Source organism: Tamandua tetradactyla, chromosome 22 (genome assembly GCF_023851605.1).
Source record: "Tamandua tetradactyla isolate mTamTet1 chromosome 22, mTamTet1.pri, whole genome shotgun sequence".
NCBI lineage: Eukaryota > Metazoa > Chordata > Mammalia > Pilosa > Myrmecophagidae > Tamandua > Tamandua tetradactyla.
The window spans coordinates 16,793,385-16,813,680 of record NC_135348.1 but is presented as its reverse complement, the minus strand read 5'-3'; the positions used below and the strand labels follow the sequence as shown (position 1 = coordinate 16,813,680).

At 35.8% G+C, this 20,296-nt stretch overlaps 1 protein-coding gene across 2 annotated transcripts in view; it reads right to left on the bottom strand.

Moving 5' to 3' along the window:
* The window catches only part of LRBA (LPS responsive beige-like anchor protein), a 1,037,640-nt gene that overhangs the window by 756,535 nt on the left and 260,809 nt on the right, over positions 1–20,296 (bottom strand). For both annotated transcript variants that reach the window (XM_077139839.1, XM_077139840.1), the window contains 2 exons: positions 18,680–19,121; positions 4,799–4,932 (listed from right to left, as the gene is read on the bottom strand). In XM_077139839.1, coding sequence (XP_076995954.1) covers positions 4,799–4,932; positions 18,680–19,121 — 576 coding nt within the window. The remainder of the gene's footprint in view (positions 1–4,798; positions 4,933–18,679; positions 19,122–20,296) is intronic.

Sequence of the window (20,296 nt, the reverse complement as noted above, 5' to 3'; positions counted from 1 at the left end):
ATATACTGCTCTGCTCAGCAAACAATCATAATAAATTCATCTGCAAAGAAGTTTTTCCAAATCTTGCCTGAACCAAGAGGAAGAAGAATAAACTTCAAAAGATACAGCCTACTTATTCACTTATTTTTTAATGAAAATAAATCATGAGATTCACCAAAAAAAAAAAAATCTGGCAGTTCACAATATTTAACAGGGAAAGATAACTATTTGTGGCATTTAGATCCTAAGTGTAAGAGTAGGTCACAAGGGTACAAGGGAAGGCATGACAAGGGCATGTAAAGTAGAGCTATAGGAGAGTGAGAAGGAAAAAGTAAGACTGAAAACACTACAAAGGGTTAGATTTTTCATATCAAGGTAGTAATGTGTATGGCAGCAATTAATAAAATAGAATACAAGTAATAAACTGAAATAGAGACACCAGATAACAGTAACAAGAGTGTAATGAAAGAGGAAAAGGAAAGAGTCAGGTATGGAAACCAAAACAAAGTAATAGTAAGAAAGACCATCATCATAAAGACCTGGAATGACTAAAAGAGGAATGACTATTTAAAGACAAAAAAGGCAGGCTAGGGGAGAGGGAATAAAAATTCTTGCCCAAAACGGAAAAATTGGGTACATCATTTTAGAAACACCACCATTACAAATCATACAAAATTTAAATAACAGGGAGAAAAATATACATTATAGACTGGATTGATAATATGGGGTAGGTTGGACTTTATTTTTGTTTTTGCTTTTTTGGACAGTAAATACGACATTTGGCCATGCAAAATAAAAAAAAAAATACGAGTCTTCAAAATAGCAAATTATTTTGTTATTCTGCATACAATTTTTCAGGGTGATCATTTTATATTATGATGAACTATTAGAAAAAAGCATAATAGCTTCAAAATACTGTTTTGTATAAAACAGTGCCCGTATTATGGGCTATCTGTTTCTTATCTCTTCCAAAGACTATAATGATTTAAATTTCGAAGAACATCTTTAAAATCATTCAAAGGATCCTACTTACTCTGATCCCCAGATAAAGGGGACAAGTAGTGAAGGCAATGAATTGCTATTTACTGCATCCCATAAACGGAAATTAAAGGGTAATAAATTCAAAATAAGAGGAAATTATTTTATTCAGTGTATTGTAAAACTCTGAAATTACTACATTTACTCAGGGAAAGTAATAAGGAACTCACTATTACTAAATATAAAAGAGGGCATACAGTTTCATACACATTAGTAACTTTTGCCTTTTTCTCATCAGGGAATGATCTAAAAAACCACGCTTGATATTTTTAAAAAGGTTTGGCTGAGGGTAGAGGAGGAGGAATTTCCATACTCAGCCCAAAATGGATCACCAAATTGTTTCTCCTCCAAAGACAGAAGACATCGGGCGGGCCACGGTGGCTCAGCAGGCAAGAATGCTTGCCTGCCATGCCAGAGGACCCGGGTTCGATTCCCAGTGCCTGCCCATGTCAAAAAAAAAAAAAAAAAAAAAGATAGAAGACATCAGGATACAACAGGACAGTAAGGAAGAAAAAACTGGTAGAGATGCATACTTATTTTCCTTCATATTTTCTTACTAAGTAAGATAGAGATTCTAAAAAAGCAAAGCAGTTCAAACTGTCTACTAACACTGCAGCTTTTGGTTTCCAAATGGAAATCCTTTTAATAACTATTTTTCCTAAATATAAAACTAATACAAGACTATTAATAAAATACTGGGGGGAAAAAGCACTAAATCCAAACTTTGAAAATAAAAGCTGCCAATACTCCAACCACATGGACATAATCAGGTAAATTATAGTATATTTCCTTGTTTTACTGTTATAAAAGGTACATACTTCAGAGTTATAATTCCATGGGATGTGAAGTATTACATACATTTTTTAAAATTAATCTATCATGAGTACTTTCTCTTATCACTAAGCACTATACAATTTGTAAAGGACTAATCAGATTTAAAATTTTGAGAAAAGAATCCTTTAAAAACACAATTTAAATAACCTATATTTAAAAACATAAAAAAAGACAAAAGAAATAACCAATCATAATCTTTGTTTTTGGGATAAATTATTACAGTCCATCAACTCTCTCTCTCTCTCACATATACACGCAAAACTCATCCCTGACTATTAGCTATAGCAATATAAAGGCAAAAGTGAGATATGCTAGTTTACCAAATAAAGATAAAAAGGCAAATAAAAGGAGAAACTTACCTGAGATATCCTAAAAGAAGAAGTAAAAACATTATTTCTGATCTTAATATAATCCCCTAGACACTGCTTTGGAATTCCTTTATTTTTTTTTATCAATTTCATTTTAGAGTCACCAGATGAATCCTTCTGGGAATTCAATCTGTTATCAATTCTTTTTTTGGCTGTCTGAATACCTTCTTTGGTAGAGTGTATATTCAAATTTTTCAATTTTTTTTTTACAGTTCTTTCCTTTCAAATTATTGCATTTAGAGACTCCTTTATGTATTTGCAATACAAATACTGTTCAAAAATATTACGTGCAAATGTTCGCCCCCAGTACACGGCTTTTCATTTTCTTAATGGCAACTTTTAAATCCCAGAAAGTCTATTTTGATTAAATCAAATTTATCACATTTTTTTCTTTTACAGATCATAGTTTTAATGTCATATTTAAGAAATCTTTACCTAAGTCAGTATCATAAAATGTCTCCTATATTTTCTTCTACAAGCTTTAATAGTTTAGGTTTAAAATGTATGTCTACAATCTATTTGAATTAATTTTTTATATGGTGGAAGTTACAGCGTAAATTGTATTTTTTGTTGCTGCATATGAGTATCTAATAGTTCTATCACCATTTGTTGAAAAGACTATCTTTCTACACTGACTTAGCACCTTTGTTGAAGATTAATTGATCACTTATATGTTGGGAATTCTGATCAGTTTACTTTATTCCACCGATCTATTTATCTATCTCTCGCCGATACTGCACTGTTGTGATTACAATAATTTTATTATAAGTCTTGAAACCAGTATAAATCTTCTAGCTTTCTTCTTTCTCAAATGTGTTTTGGCTATTCTAAGGTAATTTGCATTTCCATACAAATTTAAAAATCAGTTTGTCAAATTCTGCACTAAAACTTGATGGGATTTTGATTGGGATTACTTTGAGTCCATGGGCCAATTTTGGGAGAATTGACATTTAACAATATCATAGCTTCTGGTATGAGTCTCCAATAATAATTTTGGTTGCCCTTAATTTCTCTCAGCAATGTTTTCTAGGTTTCAATGTATTTATCTTAAGTATATTTTCTCTGATCTATCTCTAAATATTCTATATTTGATATTATGAATGGTATTTTTAAAATTTCAATAAACGATCATATATTGCTAGTATATGAAAACGCAACTGATTTTGTTTAAAAACCTTATAAATTTGAAATACTGCTAAACTCACTTACTAGTTCCAATAACTTTTTCGTAGATTCCATTGGATTCTGTACATATTTGTTTCATATCTACAAATAGATATTTGTTTCGTATCTACAAATAGAGATTCTTTTCTTCTCCTTTCAAATTTTAATTGCAATTCATTTCCTATCCTGTCTTATTACACTGGTTAGAACCTCCAAGACAATACTGAATAAAACTGGGAGAGAGAACTTTTTTCCTTTATTTTTAAATAGAGAAGATGTGAATTTACAGAAAAATCATACATAAAATACAGGGCTCCCATATATCACCCTATAATTAACACAGTGCAAGCACTGTGGTACATTTGTTACAACTGATGAAAGCACATTTCTATAATTGTATATCCATAGTTTAACTTAGGATTCCATGCTTATATTGTGCAGTTCCATGGCTTTTTAAAAAATTTTATTCTATTACCATATACAACCCATTTCCCCTTTTAACTATAGTCAAATATCTATTTCAATGCTGTGAATTATGTTCAGAATATTGTGTTACCATTGCCACCATTCATTACCAAAATTTGTCCACTATCCCAATTAGAAACTCTACATATTTTAAACTTTAACTACCTATTTCCATTCTCATGCCATCCCACGGTAACTTATAGTCTAGATTCCGACTCCATGAATTTGCTTATTTAATTATTTCATGTCAATGAGATCACACAGTATTTGTCCTTCTGTATCTGGCTTATTTCATTCAACATGATATTTTCAAGGTTCATCCTTGTTATTGCATGTATCAGAACTTTAATCCCTTTTTTAGGATCTTGCACCTAGATACATGCACAAAACTTCTTCACCCTCCAAAGGATCACAGAAAGTGAGATAGATAAAAATAAGGTTGCTACAGTAGTTACTGGACCAGGATGAACAGTAGTAGAATGATCTTATACTGCAGAGTAGCATTCCCTTTCCAAGCCGCTAATTCAGAAAAATATGCATGAGAAAACAAAATAGGGAATACTAATAAATATTTGATAACTGAAATCATGAGAGGACCATATGTCACCACAACTTTTTAACCACTTTCTATATACATTTTCCTAAATGTTGGAAGGAATAAAAGGGGGGAAATATTTTCATAAATCAATCATTCATTCATAGTCATCTGTCCAACAGCAGAATTCATCACACACTAATAGGTTTTAGTAGAGAAAATACTGAAATGCTTGATTTAAGTTATTTTATATTAAACAATATATTTTAAAAATTAGCTAACAATAAACAATATAATATAAAGAAAGGCACAAAGATCTTTGACATGACTAACAAACTCCTTAATGTTATCAAAATTCCTAAGTTTTGCTAAAATGGTATCTAAAAACTTTTTGTTTATTCACTAATTCACTCACCAGGTGATTCTCCTCCCACATCTGAGGCTTGGGATGAATCTACTGGAGAAACTACACTGAGATCATTGGTAGATACACTTGCAGTAGGTGTAGAAGATAAAATCACTGATTTTTTTGTTGCAACAATTACACTTCTGAAATACAGAAAATAATTAAATTTAAAAATTATACAACATTATTCACATAATTACACGAATTTCAAAATAGAAACTGGGAAGCTAATTCCTTTTTCTAATTTTCTTTTCTTTCCTTTATTTTAATGTACAATTTAGAATAGTCTCCCAATATAAAATCTTTTTATATTGGCAGAATATTTAATATTAATCTGCATTTCAATTTTTCAGAGCTAAGACAATGTCCTATGGAAATATAACAATCCCTTTTAACACTTCCTTAACCATACAGTATTCTTAAAATAGAATCATTTTTAATTATCCAAACTAAGTTATACATTATTAAAAGGTATATAAAAAAGGAAACATTTTGTCACTCAAATGGAAAAGTGATTAACTTTATCTTAACCCCAGAATCAAATAGAACACTCAACATGTTTCCATAAGGATTTTAAAGTACTGCTAATTGGAAATCATAAAACCTTAGAAATCTTATAAGGCAAAAAAAAAAAAAATGGAGTAAACAACCAAGGTTATTCTTTTTTAATCCCTAAAGACTGTAGTTTAATAGCATTATGTAGACAAACAATGCATAGGTATAAAAGCAAGATGCAAAAATATCAAGTAATCAATGTTGTTCATCTTGCATATTATTCAAATGTAGATATTTATGTTATACTGATTTCAATTAAAGTGTAATACTTTATACCAAAGGAGTTACTAAAAGACCTTGTTAGGCACAACTTAAAAGCATTTTTAATTGAAGTTACCTCCATAAACATGCAAAAACAGAGTTAATGAGGTAAGGAGGATAGCTGATATATAATGCACTCCCACAGCAGTGCTTACTTTTAATTACCTGATGTACTTATGGTTTACATAAACTAAAGTCTTCAATATTCAATTTATTTAATCACATCTTTTGTTGACAATATTGTAACTGCAAGCTGCAAATATTCCCTTAACAGTTTTAAGGTATTCAGTTTCTAAATAAAGTTACTTAGATTCTTGATCCCAATAAATGTATTTCAAAAGTGGAAATTATATAATGCTAATACTTTAAAAATACTTTCTGTTATTTCAGAAAGAGATAACAGAAAGCCAAATAGGATCTGTTTTATCTCATTGCCTACATATGAGGGCAAACACTGTTACCAATTAAATCAAGTTCTTTCGTGCTAGGCATGACTTATTCAATGTACTTGGGGTAGCTGGTGTCACATCATTATAAGGGTGACTGCCAATGTTAACTATACACTAAAAAATAGAAGCAACAGCCACCTGAGCCCCTAATCCAAAACAGCATGCTTAAATCATGGTAGGTTATATCAGATGAAGATTATTGACTTTAGGGGGTGTAGATATGACCTCTGTGTGTATGTCTGTGTTTGCATGTAGGTGTATAGTGGTACATTCAGAAAAAAACTACAAACTGTAATTTGTGTATTTCCTATTCTAGGCAGAAATTTACAAATCTATTATTTAAGCAATCCCTAGCTACCTATTCTCTAACAACCTTTTGGAGTTGGGGGCAGAATATATTTGTAAAATGTATGTTCATATTTGTTAGCAAAGGAAAGAACCAACCAGATCTGGCTTTTGCATATAATAGGTAAATATTCACAGGAACAATATGAAATAGAAGATAATATTTAGTAAAATGAGATTTTTTTTATAATTAAAATTTATGACTCTTACATCGACTCTGTGACCCAGCAATTCCACTCATAGGTTGTGCTGGTTTGAAAGGATGTATGTGCCTTTGAAAAGCCATGTTTTAATCAAAATCCCATTTCGTAAAGGCAGAATAATCCCTATTCAATACTGTATGTAATGAGATCATCTCCCTGGAGATATAACCCAATCAAGAATGGTTGTTAAACTGGATTAGGGGAAGTGTGCCTCTACCCATTTGGTTTACTGGAGTCCTATAAAAGAGGAAACATTTTAGAGAATGAGAGATTCAAAGGGAGCAGAGAATGACATAGCCACGAGAAGCAGAGAGTCCATCGGCCAATGCTTTGGAGATGAAGAATGAAAACGCCTCCCAGGGAGCTTCACGAAACAGGAAGCCAAGAGAGAAAGCTGTCAGATGACGCCATGCTCACCATGTGCCCTTCCAGCCAAGAGAGAAACCGTGACTGTGTTCACCATGTGCCTTCTCACTTGAGAGAGAAACCCTGAACTTCATCGGCCTTCTTGAACCAAGGTATCTTTTACTGGATGTCTTTGATTGGACATTTCTATTGACTTACTCTAATTGGGACATTTTCTTGGCCTTAGAACGGTAAACTAGTAACTTATTAAATTCCCCTTTTTAAAAATCATTTCGTTTCTGGTATACTGCACATTCCGGCAGCTAGCAAACTAGAACACAGGTATTTACCCAACAAAACTTATGTTCACAAAAAAGATTTACACAATAATCTTCATAGGCTTCATCTATGATAATCCAAAACTAGAGAAAGGTATGTTTATACAGGGAACATAAACACAGAAACAGAGATGAACCTCAAAAATATTATTCTAAGTGAAAGAAGACTTTAGCAAAAGAAAATATACTTTATGTTTTCTTTTACATGAAGTTCTAGAAGAGGCAGAACTAATCTATAGTGGAAAAAAATCAGAACAAATCACCACCTCTGGGAAATGGGGACAGAAATTGGCCTAGAAAGAGCATAAGAGCAATTGGAGGGGTAATGATATCTTTTTCTTTTTCTTTTCTGGTAGCACATTCAACTTAATTACAATCATATCCTTAACAAGTAGCACACTGCCTGATTTGCAGTAGATTCTCATGTATTCATGCGATAGAAGAACAGTACTTTAAATTACAAGGATCACTTAGGTTTTCTTTGCAACAAGCCAGTCCAAATTTCAAAGCCTAACAATTACTTTTTACTTTTAAATTTTTATTTACTTATTTATTTCTCCATGGGCAGGCACCAGAGATCGAACTCGGGTCTATAGGATAGCAGGTGAGAATTTTGCCTACTGAGCCACCGTGGCCCGCCCTACTTTTTATTTTTAAGGGCAATTTTTCCTTTTTTTTTTAACCCCTACTCTTTTTATTACTTTTTTGAAAAACTTTTGATTGTGGTGGCATATATGAAACTTAAAATGTCACATTTTAACCACTTTCAAATGTACAAACCAATGGTGTTAACTGTATTCACAATGTTATGCTACCAGATGAACTTTTGATGTGGGGTTGCGGATACACAGGTATATGAATTTGTCAAAACTCATCAAATTGTACACTTAATATTTGTGCATTTCCTTGTATGCAACTGTATTTTAAAAAATATATTACTTACTAGTTAGAGATCAGCAAGCTGAAGTGTTAAACATTAAAGTGTACTGATGTCTGTAATTTACTCTCAGATGCATCAAAAAATAAGACTGATTGGTAGATAGAGGGATGGATATATGGAGACATGTGACGAAGCAAATATAGTAAAGGGCTAATCTTTGTAACGGCTACATGGATGTTCACTGTACTACCATTTTAACTTCTATATTTGAACATTTGCATTTAAAAATGCTGGAAAAACTGGTAATAGAAGAAAAGTTACTACAGATGTTTCATAAAATGCATAATCACTATTGTTCAAAATGACATGGTTAATTAAGGATAAGAACTTGACCTCATTTCTCATCTTTATCTTATTGCCATTGATAACTATTTTTAATCATGAATAATAGAGATTATTTATTCAGTTCAATAAAAATTGTCTAAGACCTTTCACATATCCTCAGGAATGATGCATCTGAAATGTTGCATACTACATAGAGTTACATTTAACCCAACATTTCTTATACACTTGAGCAAACTCCTACTCACCTTTCAAAACCTTGCTCAAACTCCCCAGATTCCCTATGTCAACATTAATAATGCACCATTCTCTGCACTCCTATAAGATTCTGTCATGCAATATAAAGTTACAAATTATAATAGGTGGAGGATTTATTCAGTACTGATAATATTCCAGGAACCATTATTTAATTCTCAAAACAATCCTATTATTTCCATTTTAAAAATCAAAATAGCTCAGAGGTAAAGTAATTTGCCAAAGTAAATAACAGTACTACCCTACAAATCCAGGTTTGTCTGAAACCAGAGCCTGAACTGTTTCTTCATATTGATCTTTTTTTAAACAATTTTAGTGAGATATAATTTACATTACATACAGTTAACCCACTTGAAGTGTACAATAAATGCTTTTTAATATGTTCACAGAGTTGCAAAACATCAGCACAATAATACTGACCTCTAAACATCTTCAGGTATTGGTAATAAAGATATCCAAGACACAAAAGCATATATATCCTATTATTAAAATATAAAAACATATGAGCTTACAAATGGAAATAGTTGTTGTATCAGTTTGAATCTGTTGTATACCCCAGAAAAGCCATGTCCTTTAATCCTCATTCAGTATTGCCAGATGGAACCTTTTTTATTGTTTCCATGGAGATATGACCCACCCAATTGTGGGTGGTAACTTTTGATTAGATGGTTTCCATGGAGATGTGTCTCCGCCCATTCAAGGTGGGGTTGCTTACTGGAGCCCTTTAAGAGGGAACCATTTTGAAAAAGCTTTAGAACCACTAAAGCCAAGAGAGCCACTGTAGAGAGCCGCTTTCCGGGTTTGGCCTAGTGGACACGCTGCAGCCTGCTCTAGAGTTCCCCCCGCCCATCGAGTGAGCCAAGATGGCGCTCACATCCTGCTTCCGCAAATGACGCACACGCCCACCAACCCTATCTTCCAATCACCTCTGTATACGTGGCACTAACCTATTGGGTTTGGGCACAGTATATAAGAGGTTACCCGGACGGGGTGGGTGGAGACGACCCACAGGGAGCCGTGCCTGACGGCCGCATAGAGGTTGTTCCCCCGCGGGATATTTCGCCCGCGCGGAACCTGTAACAGAGAATGCAAGCTTAACTCCAGTAAAGGTCTGTGCTCACAACCGTTGCGTGCCTCGAACCCGTGTTTGTCACTCGAGTTGGTTTGCCTGCGCCTGTCTCTTTCTCCCCTCCTGTTCCCTTCGCCGGCCGGGGATCAGAAGCCGAACGAGACGGCTGCGGACAAGTGGTGGCCCGTACGGGGAACTCTTCTGCTGCCTTTCCCCGAGCTGGTGAGGACGTGCTTCTTGAGTTCGCAGCGGACTTCCCGCGTTTGATCACCGCGAGAAGGTGAGTACTTCTTATTACGTGAGAGTTAAGGCCCGCGGGCTTTCAGGTAGCCCCGGGGACTCGGAAGAGCTCTCCGAGTGATTAAAGTACAGTGCCGACTGCAAGCATGGGGCAGTCCGGAAGTTTACCTTTGTTAGCTCCCTTAAAGACCCTTTTAGCGGACGGCTCCTGTGAAAGTGAGCCGCCCACTTGTAAGCCGCCAGAGTCTGGCGCTAGTTCAGACACCTCTGACTCAGAGTCAGATGGTGATGAGACCGAGGGTGCAGACGCGCCTCCGCTGATCGATTGGGGGAGGCCCCCTGTCTCACCCACGCAGCCTTCCGCCCCGCCAGCGCCTGCTGCAGGGACGCGGCGGCTTCCGGTGAATGGTTTTGGTGATCTCGCCAAAAACCCTCACCACGGGCTCCCTCTGGTGGCCGAATCAGGTAATTACAGTGGCTGCTCTCCAACTTCTAAGCGCTTGTTAAAAGGAATGGGATATGTCCCCGGCAAAGGCTTAGGAGCCTCATTGCACGGGCGCGCAAGGCCTATACAAGCTGTCTCCAATTCTGACAGACGAGGCCTGGGTTTTTCCTAGGGGCCACTGAGGGGAGACTCCCACCCACACCTATAAAACTAAAGTGGAAGACCAGTACCCCGGTGTGGGTGCCTCAGTGGCCCTTACCAAAAGAAAAGCTGTCAGCATTGCATACTCTAGTGTCTATACAGCTAAAAGAGAGCCATATCATTCCCTCCACATCGCCTTGGAACACACCCGTATTCGTCATAAAAAAAAAATCAGGCAGATGGAGATTGTTACATGATTTAAGAGCCATTAATAATTGCATGGAGTCCTTAGGACCTGTTCAGATGGGGTTGCCCCTTCTCTCAGCTCTGCCAGAGCATTGGTCTATTTTCATCTTAGACATCAAAGACTTACTAAAGAAACAGAAAGGGGGAATAGGTCACGGCCTGTCCCCAAAGGCTCAACTGTCTATAGCCTTGTTTACGTACAATTTTTTAAATGAAAATTCACTAGGAATGACACCTGCTCTTCAGCACACTACTCCGAGTCCTCCACATAGAGGTCTAGTCCGTTGGAAGGATGTCCTGTCAGGACAATGGCAAGGCCCTGACCCAGTACTCAGCTGGGCCAGAGGCTCTGTTTGTGTTTTTCCCTAGGAACCAGGACGTCAACCAGTGTGGGTTCCGGAAAGACTGGTGAGAACCGTGACATCGCCCGAGGAGGCCACGGAGCTGTTGCCTAAAAAACCAACAAGCCTTCAACCTGAACCATCAGATCAGGCCTCCAACTCTGCTGATGACGGCGGCGACTGACGAGATAGCAACGAAAGCGCCGGTCACCCTTCGATTGTTTAGAAGGGGGACCAGTTTTAATAACCCCCGTTGCCTTCGACCTTTCCAAACTGGGCGAGACTGTACAAAGTCTGTGGAACCGAGTCACCTCATGGTTCTCTTGGCCCAATTTGACTACTTGGATTCTCGTGGCAGTGGGACTATTAGTGGGCTTAGTCACTGTTAAATGTTTGTTAGAACGCTTGTTCCAGACACAGCAGCAACTACGTGTTTCTACCATGTTAGCTATGTCTTCCCAGTCAAATGTGGGTGTGCGTCCCTCCTCGATAGATAGCCCGTCTGAATCACCTGGGGCAAAGCTCTTGTCAGCAAGGTTTGTTGCAGGCTCCCTGGCCACTACCCGTGTTTAGCTAGGCACCAGAGGCTGTTAATTTTGCGCGCCTAGCCGCCTCGACGGTGGAGCTGCGGCCGCAGTCCTGGCCAGACTGGGCTTGGCTCTAGCCATTGCACCGAGGCCTCCGCAGCGTTTCCTATGCCCTGGCTGTCGCTCTCATAATCCCCGCTTGACCCAGTTGCGAGGCGAAGCACTGCAGGGAGGAGTCACGTGGTATCCAGTTCACGGACTCTCCGGTCTCTATATGAGGTGAGCATTCTGGTCGGTGCCAGAGGCTCCGTCGTGTGATGACGCGAGCCTAGTCCAGACTCCCCAAAGCACCAAACTATGTTGTGAGCCACTCAGGCCCACGGGAGCACCATCATCAATAGAGACACTGGGTACAAGAATACGGTCTACGGACCATGCCTCTTATAAAAACAAAAAGGGGGAGATGTAGAGAGCCGCTTTCCGGGTTTGGCCTAGTGGACACGCTGCAGCCTGCTCTAGAGTTCCCCCCGCCCATCGAGTGAGCCAAGATGGCGCTCACATCCTGCTTCCGCAAATGACGCACACGCCCACCAACCCTATCTTCCAATCACCTCTGTATACGTGGCACTAACCTATTGGGTTTGGGCACAGTATATAAGAGGTTACCCGGACGGGGTGGGTGGAGACGACCCACAGGGAGCCGTGCCTGACGGCCGCATAGAGGTTATTCCCCCGCGGGATATTTCGCCCGCGCGGAACCTGTAACAGAGAATGCAAGCTTAACTCCAGTAAAGGTCTGTGCTCACAACCGTTGCGTGCCTCGAACCCGTGTTTGTCACTCGAGTTGGTTTGCCTGCGCCTGTCTCTTTCTCCCCTCCTGTTCCCTTCGCCGGCCGGGGATCAGAAGCCGAACGAGACGGCTGCGGACAAGCCACCAAAACCGACAGAGCCACCGAACGGACAGAGCCCCCAAAACTGACAGAGCCACCAGAACAGACAGAGCCCCAGGGAAGCTGCTGAAGAGAAGGCTAGCAGATCTAGCCATGTGCCTTTCCAGCTGAGAGAGAAACCCTGGATGTCATCGGCCTTCTTGAACAAAGGTATATTTCCTTGGATGCCTTAGATTGGATATTTTTATAGCCTTGCTTTAATTTGGACATTTTCAAGCCTTACAACTATAAACTAGCAACTTAATAAATTCCACTTTTTAAAAACGGTTCCACTACTAGTATATTACATTCCAGCAGCTTACAAATTAGAACAGTTGTATTCTTTAGGTCAGCTAATTAGATAACAGAGAAATAAAGTTAGTCAATTTTCAAATTCATTGACTGAATCAAATAAATTCTGAGGAATTAGCATACTACTGACTGCTTTGGCTTTGGGACACATAAAAAAATTCAAAGCCATGATGTTCCAGTTAAAAGAACATTAAGCAGTAAGCAGATCTGAGATATTTTCATTCCCTTTACCAACAGTTTTTATTATTATAAAGTTACAGTGGATATAAAATACAAAAATCTTCAACAAAGAGGATCTTCAACCTCTCAATATTTATCCTATTGAATAAAAGTGTAAATCTACACTAGAAAACATGTCCTACAGTTTTAAGAAAATCCTGACATTAAATTTAATACTTCTTCAGATAATTATGCAAGCATTAAGCATTTCACATCATGCCTTTAATAATGTTTTGGAAAACACAAAGAAAATAAAATATTTATTTAACAAAACTTTGAGAAGTTATATGCCACAAAATGTGCTGGGGATACTTCTCAGGCTACTGCTTTTATTCCATTTAAGAAACACACAAATATTTTTTAATATTTTAGAAACAGATAATTGTCTGAATTTTTTAATATACACCATCAATTTTAATAAAAAGCACTTTAAACTTTTTGGTATAAAGAACTGCAAAGACAGGTAACCAGTTATACAGGCTAGTTTTCCAAACTATCAATTCAAAATCCAATATTAAAAAGATAAAACTGTACGTATTATAGGGATTTTTATCTTTAAAGAGTTACTAATTTTATTGAGTATTTAATATTTGTTAGGCACTGTGCTAAGGACGTAAAAGATTTATCTCATTTAATATTACAACAAACTGTGGGTAGGTACTACACTCTATTATCCCCATTTTACAGATGAGAATGAAGTAGTCAAGTAATCTTCCTAAGATTCCACAGTGAACAAGTGAAAATACTGTTGACCTTACGAGACTTTTTGAAAATTTATTTTACTTATTAACAATAATGAATAGCAACAATGTCTTACAAATTACAATGTTCAGAACTTCCATTTCAGAATTTTATCAGTTTCAAATAGATTCATCAGAAACCTAGACATAAATGCTATTTTGTTAAAGGTATAAATAATTCAGTAAAGGAGAAAGAGCATTTTAAGCCTAGCACTTTTGTCCCTTAGGATCCAGTTGAAAAGCCAAACCAGCCCTTGAACTTTATCAAGATAAATCCTTGGCATCCACTAATCACCAGAGAGGATCTTCAAATTAGATAAAAGCAGGAGTTTTGGCATGGGAATCAACATGCTGTTAACAAAGAAAGGCCCACAACCTTTCAGCAGGATTTCACTCATGTAGCTGTTACTCTAAACTTTCCAGCTATAGCTTGGAAGCTGATAATTCTTAAGATATGAGGAGAGTTGTGATTTATGTCACAGCATTCCTGAGATAAATACATGATAAGAGGGATGCTTTGAAATTCCCAAGGATATTCCACAGGTCTATGGCTGCATGAAAATAGTTTTCCAAAAGGTGTCTCTTGCTAAGAAAAAGAGAGAGGAAATAATTCAGAGTCATTTGCTTGCCATCAGACAATATTCTAAATGCATACCAGATATGCAGAAAAATGCTATCACCAAAATTCCCCATTCCTTACTACCTCAATAAACCCCTTGAAATATATTATGTAGGCATGGTTTCCTAACCTGAAAACTTATTTCATCAAAATGTGAAGATTTAATTTCTACACTATTTAAAAAAAAACAAATGTCAAAATACATGAAATTTTGGTCATCAATAAGGAATTAACTTTCTTCAACCATTTTAAATACATTACATTTAAAAAACAACAAAATAAATACATTACATTTTAAAAATCTATACTCATATTTAAATCTTTTTTCTGATTATTCAATATAGGATCAATCATAAAACTTGAGCATCTAAAAAAAACTAATCATTCACCTCTTCATACCTTAAAAACAGCCATTTTTTTAACATTTTGATAAATATTTTTAAGGCATATGTGGTTATATAAATATCTAGCTTTAAAAAAACAGGATCATACATTCCAAGCTATTTCTACACTACTTTTTTCACTTAACTTCAATAGCATCTCAAATCAATTCATATCCTTTGGTCTTTTTTCTCTTTAATGGCTGCAAACTGTTTACTAAGTGCATGGAAAATAACATATCTATACAATCCTTCACTGATTGGCAACTATAAATAAATCAATTTTTCACTATTACAAAACAATATTGCTATTGTTGCTGCATTAAACAGCAGTCCAGGACAGGGTCTAGAGATAGACTAGTTTCAAAACTTAGCACCGCCATTATTTAGTATAAAATCTTAAACTGCTTACATAATTTCTCTGTGCTTCACTTTCTTCATCTATAAAGTAGGCTGGGAAAAGTTTCTACAAATATATAATGCATTTAGAGGAAAATCGCACAGAGTAAAGGCTCAAAAAGCATTAGCTTAATTATGAAATTCCTGTTGTAGAAAACATTTTATGCTTGTGTATTTCTTCTGGATAAACTCCTAGAAGTTAATATATTTTAAATATTAGTCCATACTACCATTCTGCCTTCCAATAGATTATACCAATATACTCTCTCACCAACAGTATAAAAATGCTTTCTCATACCTACATACACACTAATAGTGTGCTGGTCTGAAAGGAAGTGTGCCCCCTAAGAAAAGCCATGTTTTAATATAAATCCCATTTCATAAAGGTAGAATAATCTCTATTCAATACTGTATGTTTGAAAGTGTAATCAGATCATCTCCCTGGATGATGTGATTTAGTCAAGAGTGATTGTTAAACTGGATTAAGGGACGACATGTCTCCACCCATTTGGGTTGGTCTTGATTGGTTTATCAGAGTCCTATAGAAGAGGAAACGTTTTGGAGAATAAGAGATTCAGAGAGAGCAACACTAAGAAGCAGAGAGTCCACAAGGCAGCGACCTCTGGAGATGAAGAAGGAAGACGCCTCTCAGGGAGCTTCATGAAACCAGAAGCCAGGAGAGAAAGCTAAAAGATGACGCTGTATTCGCCATGTGCCCTTCCAGCCAAGAGAGAAGCCCTGACTGTGTTTGCCATATGCCTTCTCACTTGAGAGAGAAACCCTGAACTTCACTGGCCTTCTTGAACCAAGGTATCTTTCCCTGGATGGATGCCTTAGATTGGACATTTCTATAAACTTGTTTTAAACCTCTGCTAATTTTACAGGGGAAAATTATCTTGTGATTATTTTAATATGTATCTCCTTTATTATTAGTGAAGTACATCATCATTATATATTATATATATATCATTATATATTTTCATATTAAAAGTATTTCTTCTAATCAAAGCAGAAAAACCATGTGATCATCTTGATTGATGCAGAAAAGGCATTTGAAAAAATTCAACATTCTTTCTTATTGAAAACACTTCTTATTTGAATTGCCTGTTCCTACCATTTGTACATTTTTAGCAGATTAGGCATTTTATTGATATGTTCAAATTGTATGTATATACTGGAAATATAACCCTTTTACCTGTAATACACATTCCAAATATTTAGTGGCTATATAAACAACTACACACAACAGAAAGCAGCAGTAGCCAAAGGTTTCATTAGATATGATAGCTATGTTTACATGTATTATTTGATTTCTTCATGTTAAGTGCTATAGATTAGCTATTAGGCATTATTACTATTCACAATCTAGAGATAAGGAAACTGGTTTAGGGAGATAAAGTAACTTTCAAATTCACTAAATTAGTAAGAAAGCCAGGACTCAAACCCAGTTTTGTTTGATTTTTTAAAGTCAATTTTTTATTCCCATGTCATAAGGCCTATTTAAAAAAGGACATTTAAATCAAGTAGCCATATTATCTGTACTTTCATATTATAGGTATACCAATACATCATTTACCTTCAATGAAGACTTCTGTCAATCTTACTACTCAAAGAGAATGCCCTAACCTTTAGGTAGAGGCAGTGGACACAAGATGGCAGAGAATGATGCCAAAAAACTCTCACTGAAGTTATATATTTCCTATGTTCTTTCAGAGAATCTTACTTAACATAAACAATATTAATAAACTTGGAAATCTAAAGTTCCAATCCACAACAGTTCTGAAGTAGAAAACTAGGAGATGAAAGGAAATTAAAAGAACAGGAGACACAGGAAACAAATAACCTGACAGAAAAAACATACTAAATAGTTAAAGAAGATATCACTACATATTTCAATTAAAAAAATGAATAACAATAAAACAGATTCATCAAGGAAAGGTTAAATTATGATAGTGTCATGCCAAAAGAAAACAGAACTCAATGTGGAAAAGATTCCACTGATGAAATCAGACAACCTGAGCATCAGCATAAATAATAACAGATTTTAACCCACTGAATAAAACAGGAAACCATGAAACCATATGATGAATAAAATGAAAGTTTGATAAGGAATGGAATATTTATCAAGTTTCATAGTACCTCCCCACAAGGAATGCCCTCACAGTATAGAAACCTAGAAAATACTATTTTAATAAGTGATCAAAGTGAACATCAGTGATGAGACAAAATCATGTGCCACTTAACAGGATGCAGCATCATTTTTGTGACACTCCTGCTAAAGATGAATTAACCTAAATCTAATCCTGTGGAAATATGAGACAAATCTAAATTCAGGGGCATTCTACAAAATAGCTGGACTATAACCATCTAAAATTGTCAAAGTCATCAAATTCAAGAAAGACTGAGAAACTATTCTTCCAAATTGAAGGACATTAAAAGACCAGACTACTAAATGCAACACACAATTCTGAACTGTATCCTTCTGCTATCAAGGACATTTTTGAGACAATTAGCGAAACTTGAAAGGTGTTCAAAATTTAGAAGGTAGTAATGTATCAATGCTAATTTCCTTAGGTCAATTAATATGTTGTAGTTAGGTAGAAAATACACAATAATGTACTCAGAAGTGACGGACTACTCTGTCAGCAACTTCCTTTCAAATGGCTCAATAAAAATAAAAGTTCTTTGCACTAGCAATTGTTTTACAACTTAGGGCGTATATCAAAATAAAAATATTATTTTTTAAAGAAGAACATTTAATAATTCTATTATGAGTTTTAACAGAATTTCAGAAAACAACAATACACAATGAAAATTTTTAGGCAAGCTAGTGAAACATTTCTTAGGGTAGCAAAAACAACACAGAGAGGAATTTGCAGTCACCTTTCTCAAGCTACGAGGGTTCTGAACACCTTCTAAGTTCCTGAATGGGTTGGAATCTCTAGATTCCAAGTTTGTTCATTAGTTTTTTACAAAGGGTGGCACAGTACAGGCAGCAAGCAAGGAAAAGTCAGCTGCTTGTAATTATAGGATATTTTTAAGTTATTACCAAAGAAAACTGCATTATTTAACATACAACCTGCAAGTGAAATATTATTGCTAAAATAATTTTATTGGCCTGTTGATATATAAATAAATTGAATTGGTATACAAACCATACAACAAAAATATCCCTGCAATTTTTATGAACCATCCGTTTCTAATGCTGAAGTTACAAAATTCAGCAGAGTTAAACTGAATTTCTGTTTACTCTTTAAATCTTTATAATTCAGAAATATAAGTATACTAAATAACAGACTATTTACAGTACCTGTCGAAAGATCTGAACTGCACAGGTTGTTCAACAGATAGATCACCAAGAGCTCCAAGACAGGCTGGTGGCAGAATGGCAGGATCCACTGTGACTCCATCTGCTGGTATGTTAACCAAACTCCGGAGAATGTCCTTCACATTGACATTTTTTGAAACTGGAACCGATGGTGCAATCTTGTTATCCAATTCATTTCCTCCATCGTTTTTGGTTTCCTGAGATTTATTGACTTCTAAAGAAAGAGTGCATAGCACCTCACTAATTGCATCTGGGCCTGCACTGATACTCGGAGGTGCTGTATGAGGAGCTACATCCACACTGCTTCCTAAATTGGTAGCTGTTTCTCCCCCAATACCCGAGTCTCTCCTTCGAGTGGAGGCTGTGCTTTCAGATCCTTCCTCTGATGCCGCAGTTAAAGAGGTGACTGCTGCTGGTGTACTTTCTACATTATACCCAGAAACAAAAGAAAAATTTAGAACAAATTTTAAAAGATGCATCTAGTCCTAAAAGCCATCTATTACTTTAAATTATGGGATATATGGCATGTTTTTTAAAGCAAAAACAAATCATGTAATCTATAAAACGTACTTAGTGAATATGCCTATAATAAAAATAGATGGTATAATTAAAGAATAAGAAAAGTATAATAATACTATACAAATAAATACCCAAATATACACCAGATACACTTCAACCACTTTTCTGCTACACTGATCAACAATCAATTTTAAACTACAGATTTTAAAAAATCAAAAAGTCTTCCAACTTGAGGATACTTCCAGGTAAATAAAAAGGATCAGATTATATATAAATGACTTGATGCTCATTGCCACGTTCTCTGCTTCTCTCACTTCCCAAATGGGAGAGCAAGTCATTAATATTTTTTCCAAAAAATATCTTTAAGTGAATTCCTCATTATCTCACATACAGACTATTATAACAGCCTATCTCTAATCTATCCTTTCATACTATATCATGTCAATTCCAGATCTGAAACATTTTGATGGGACTTGTACTACCTACAATAGATTTTCTAACCCACATACAGGAAATAGGTTAATAGGAGAGAAAAAGAAAAAAAAACACAGGAATGGGAGAAAAAGATGAGACCTACCACTAACTTCCTTTCCCAATCAAGAAGATGTAAGAAGAATCATATTTTATATATTTATATTATATTTATGAATAAAATTAATTATTGACATTTTTATTATTGATAATAAAATACCTGAGAAAGCCCTAAACTAACACAACATATCAGTGGGTGGCAACACAAGGTTTATAACCATTCTCCTACAAGACAAAGTCCAAAATCCTTAGGGTAAAGTTGAAAGCTCTTCAATAACATCAACCTACAAGAACATAAACTCCATCAGGGCAGGGAATTTGTCCTGTTTGCCTCCATATCTCTAGTGCCTACAACAATATCTAGCAAGTAGTGGGCAGTCAAAAAATATTTATCAGATGACAATTCATCTCCAATCTTATCTCCTGCCACTCATGCATCAGACACAACACTTCAGCAAGATCAAATCACTTGCAATTTGCTGAACATGAAATGATGTTTCAGCTTCTATGCATTTATACATTGTCATTTATTTGTCTAGTAATCTCAGA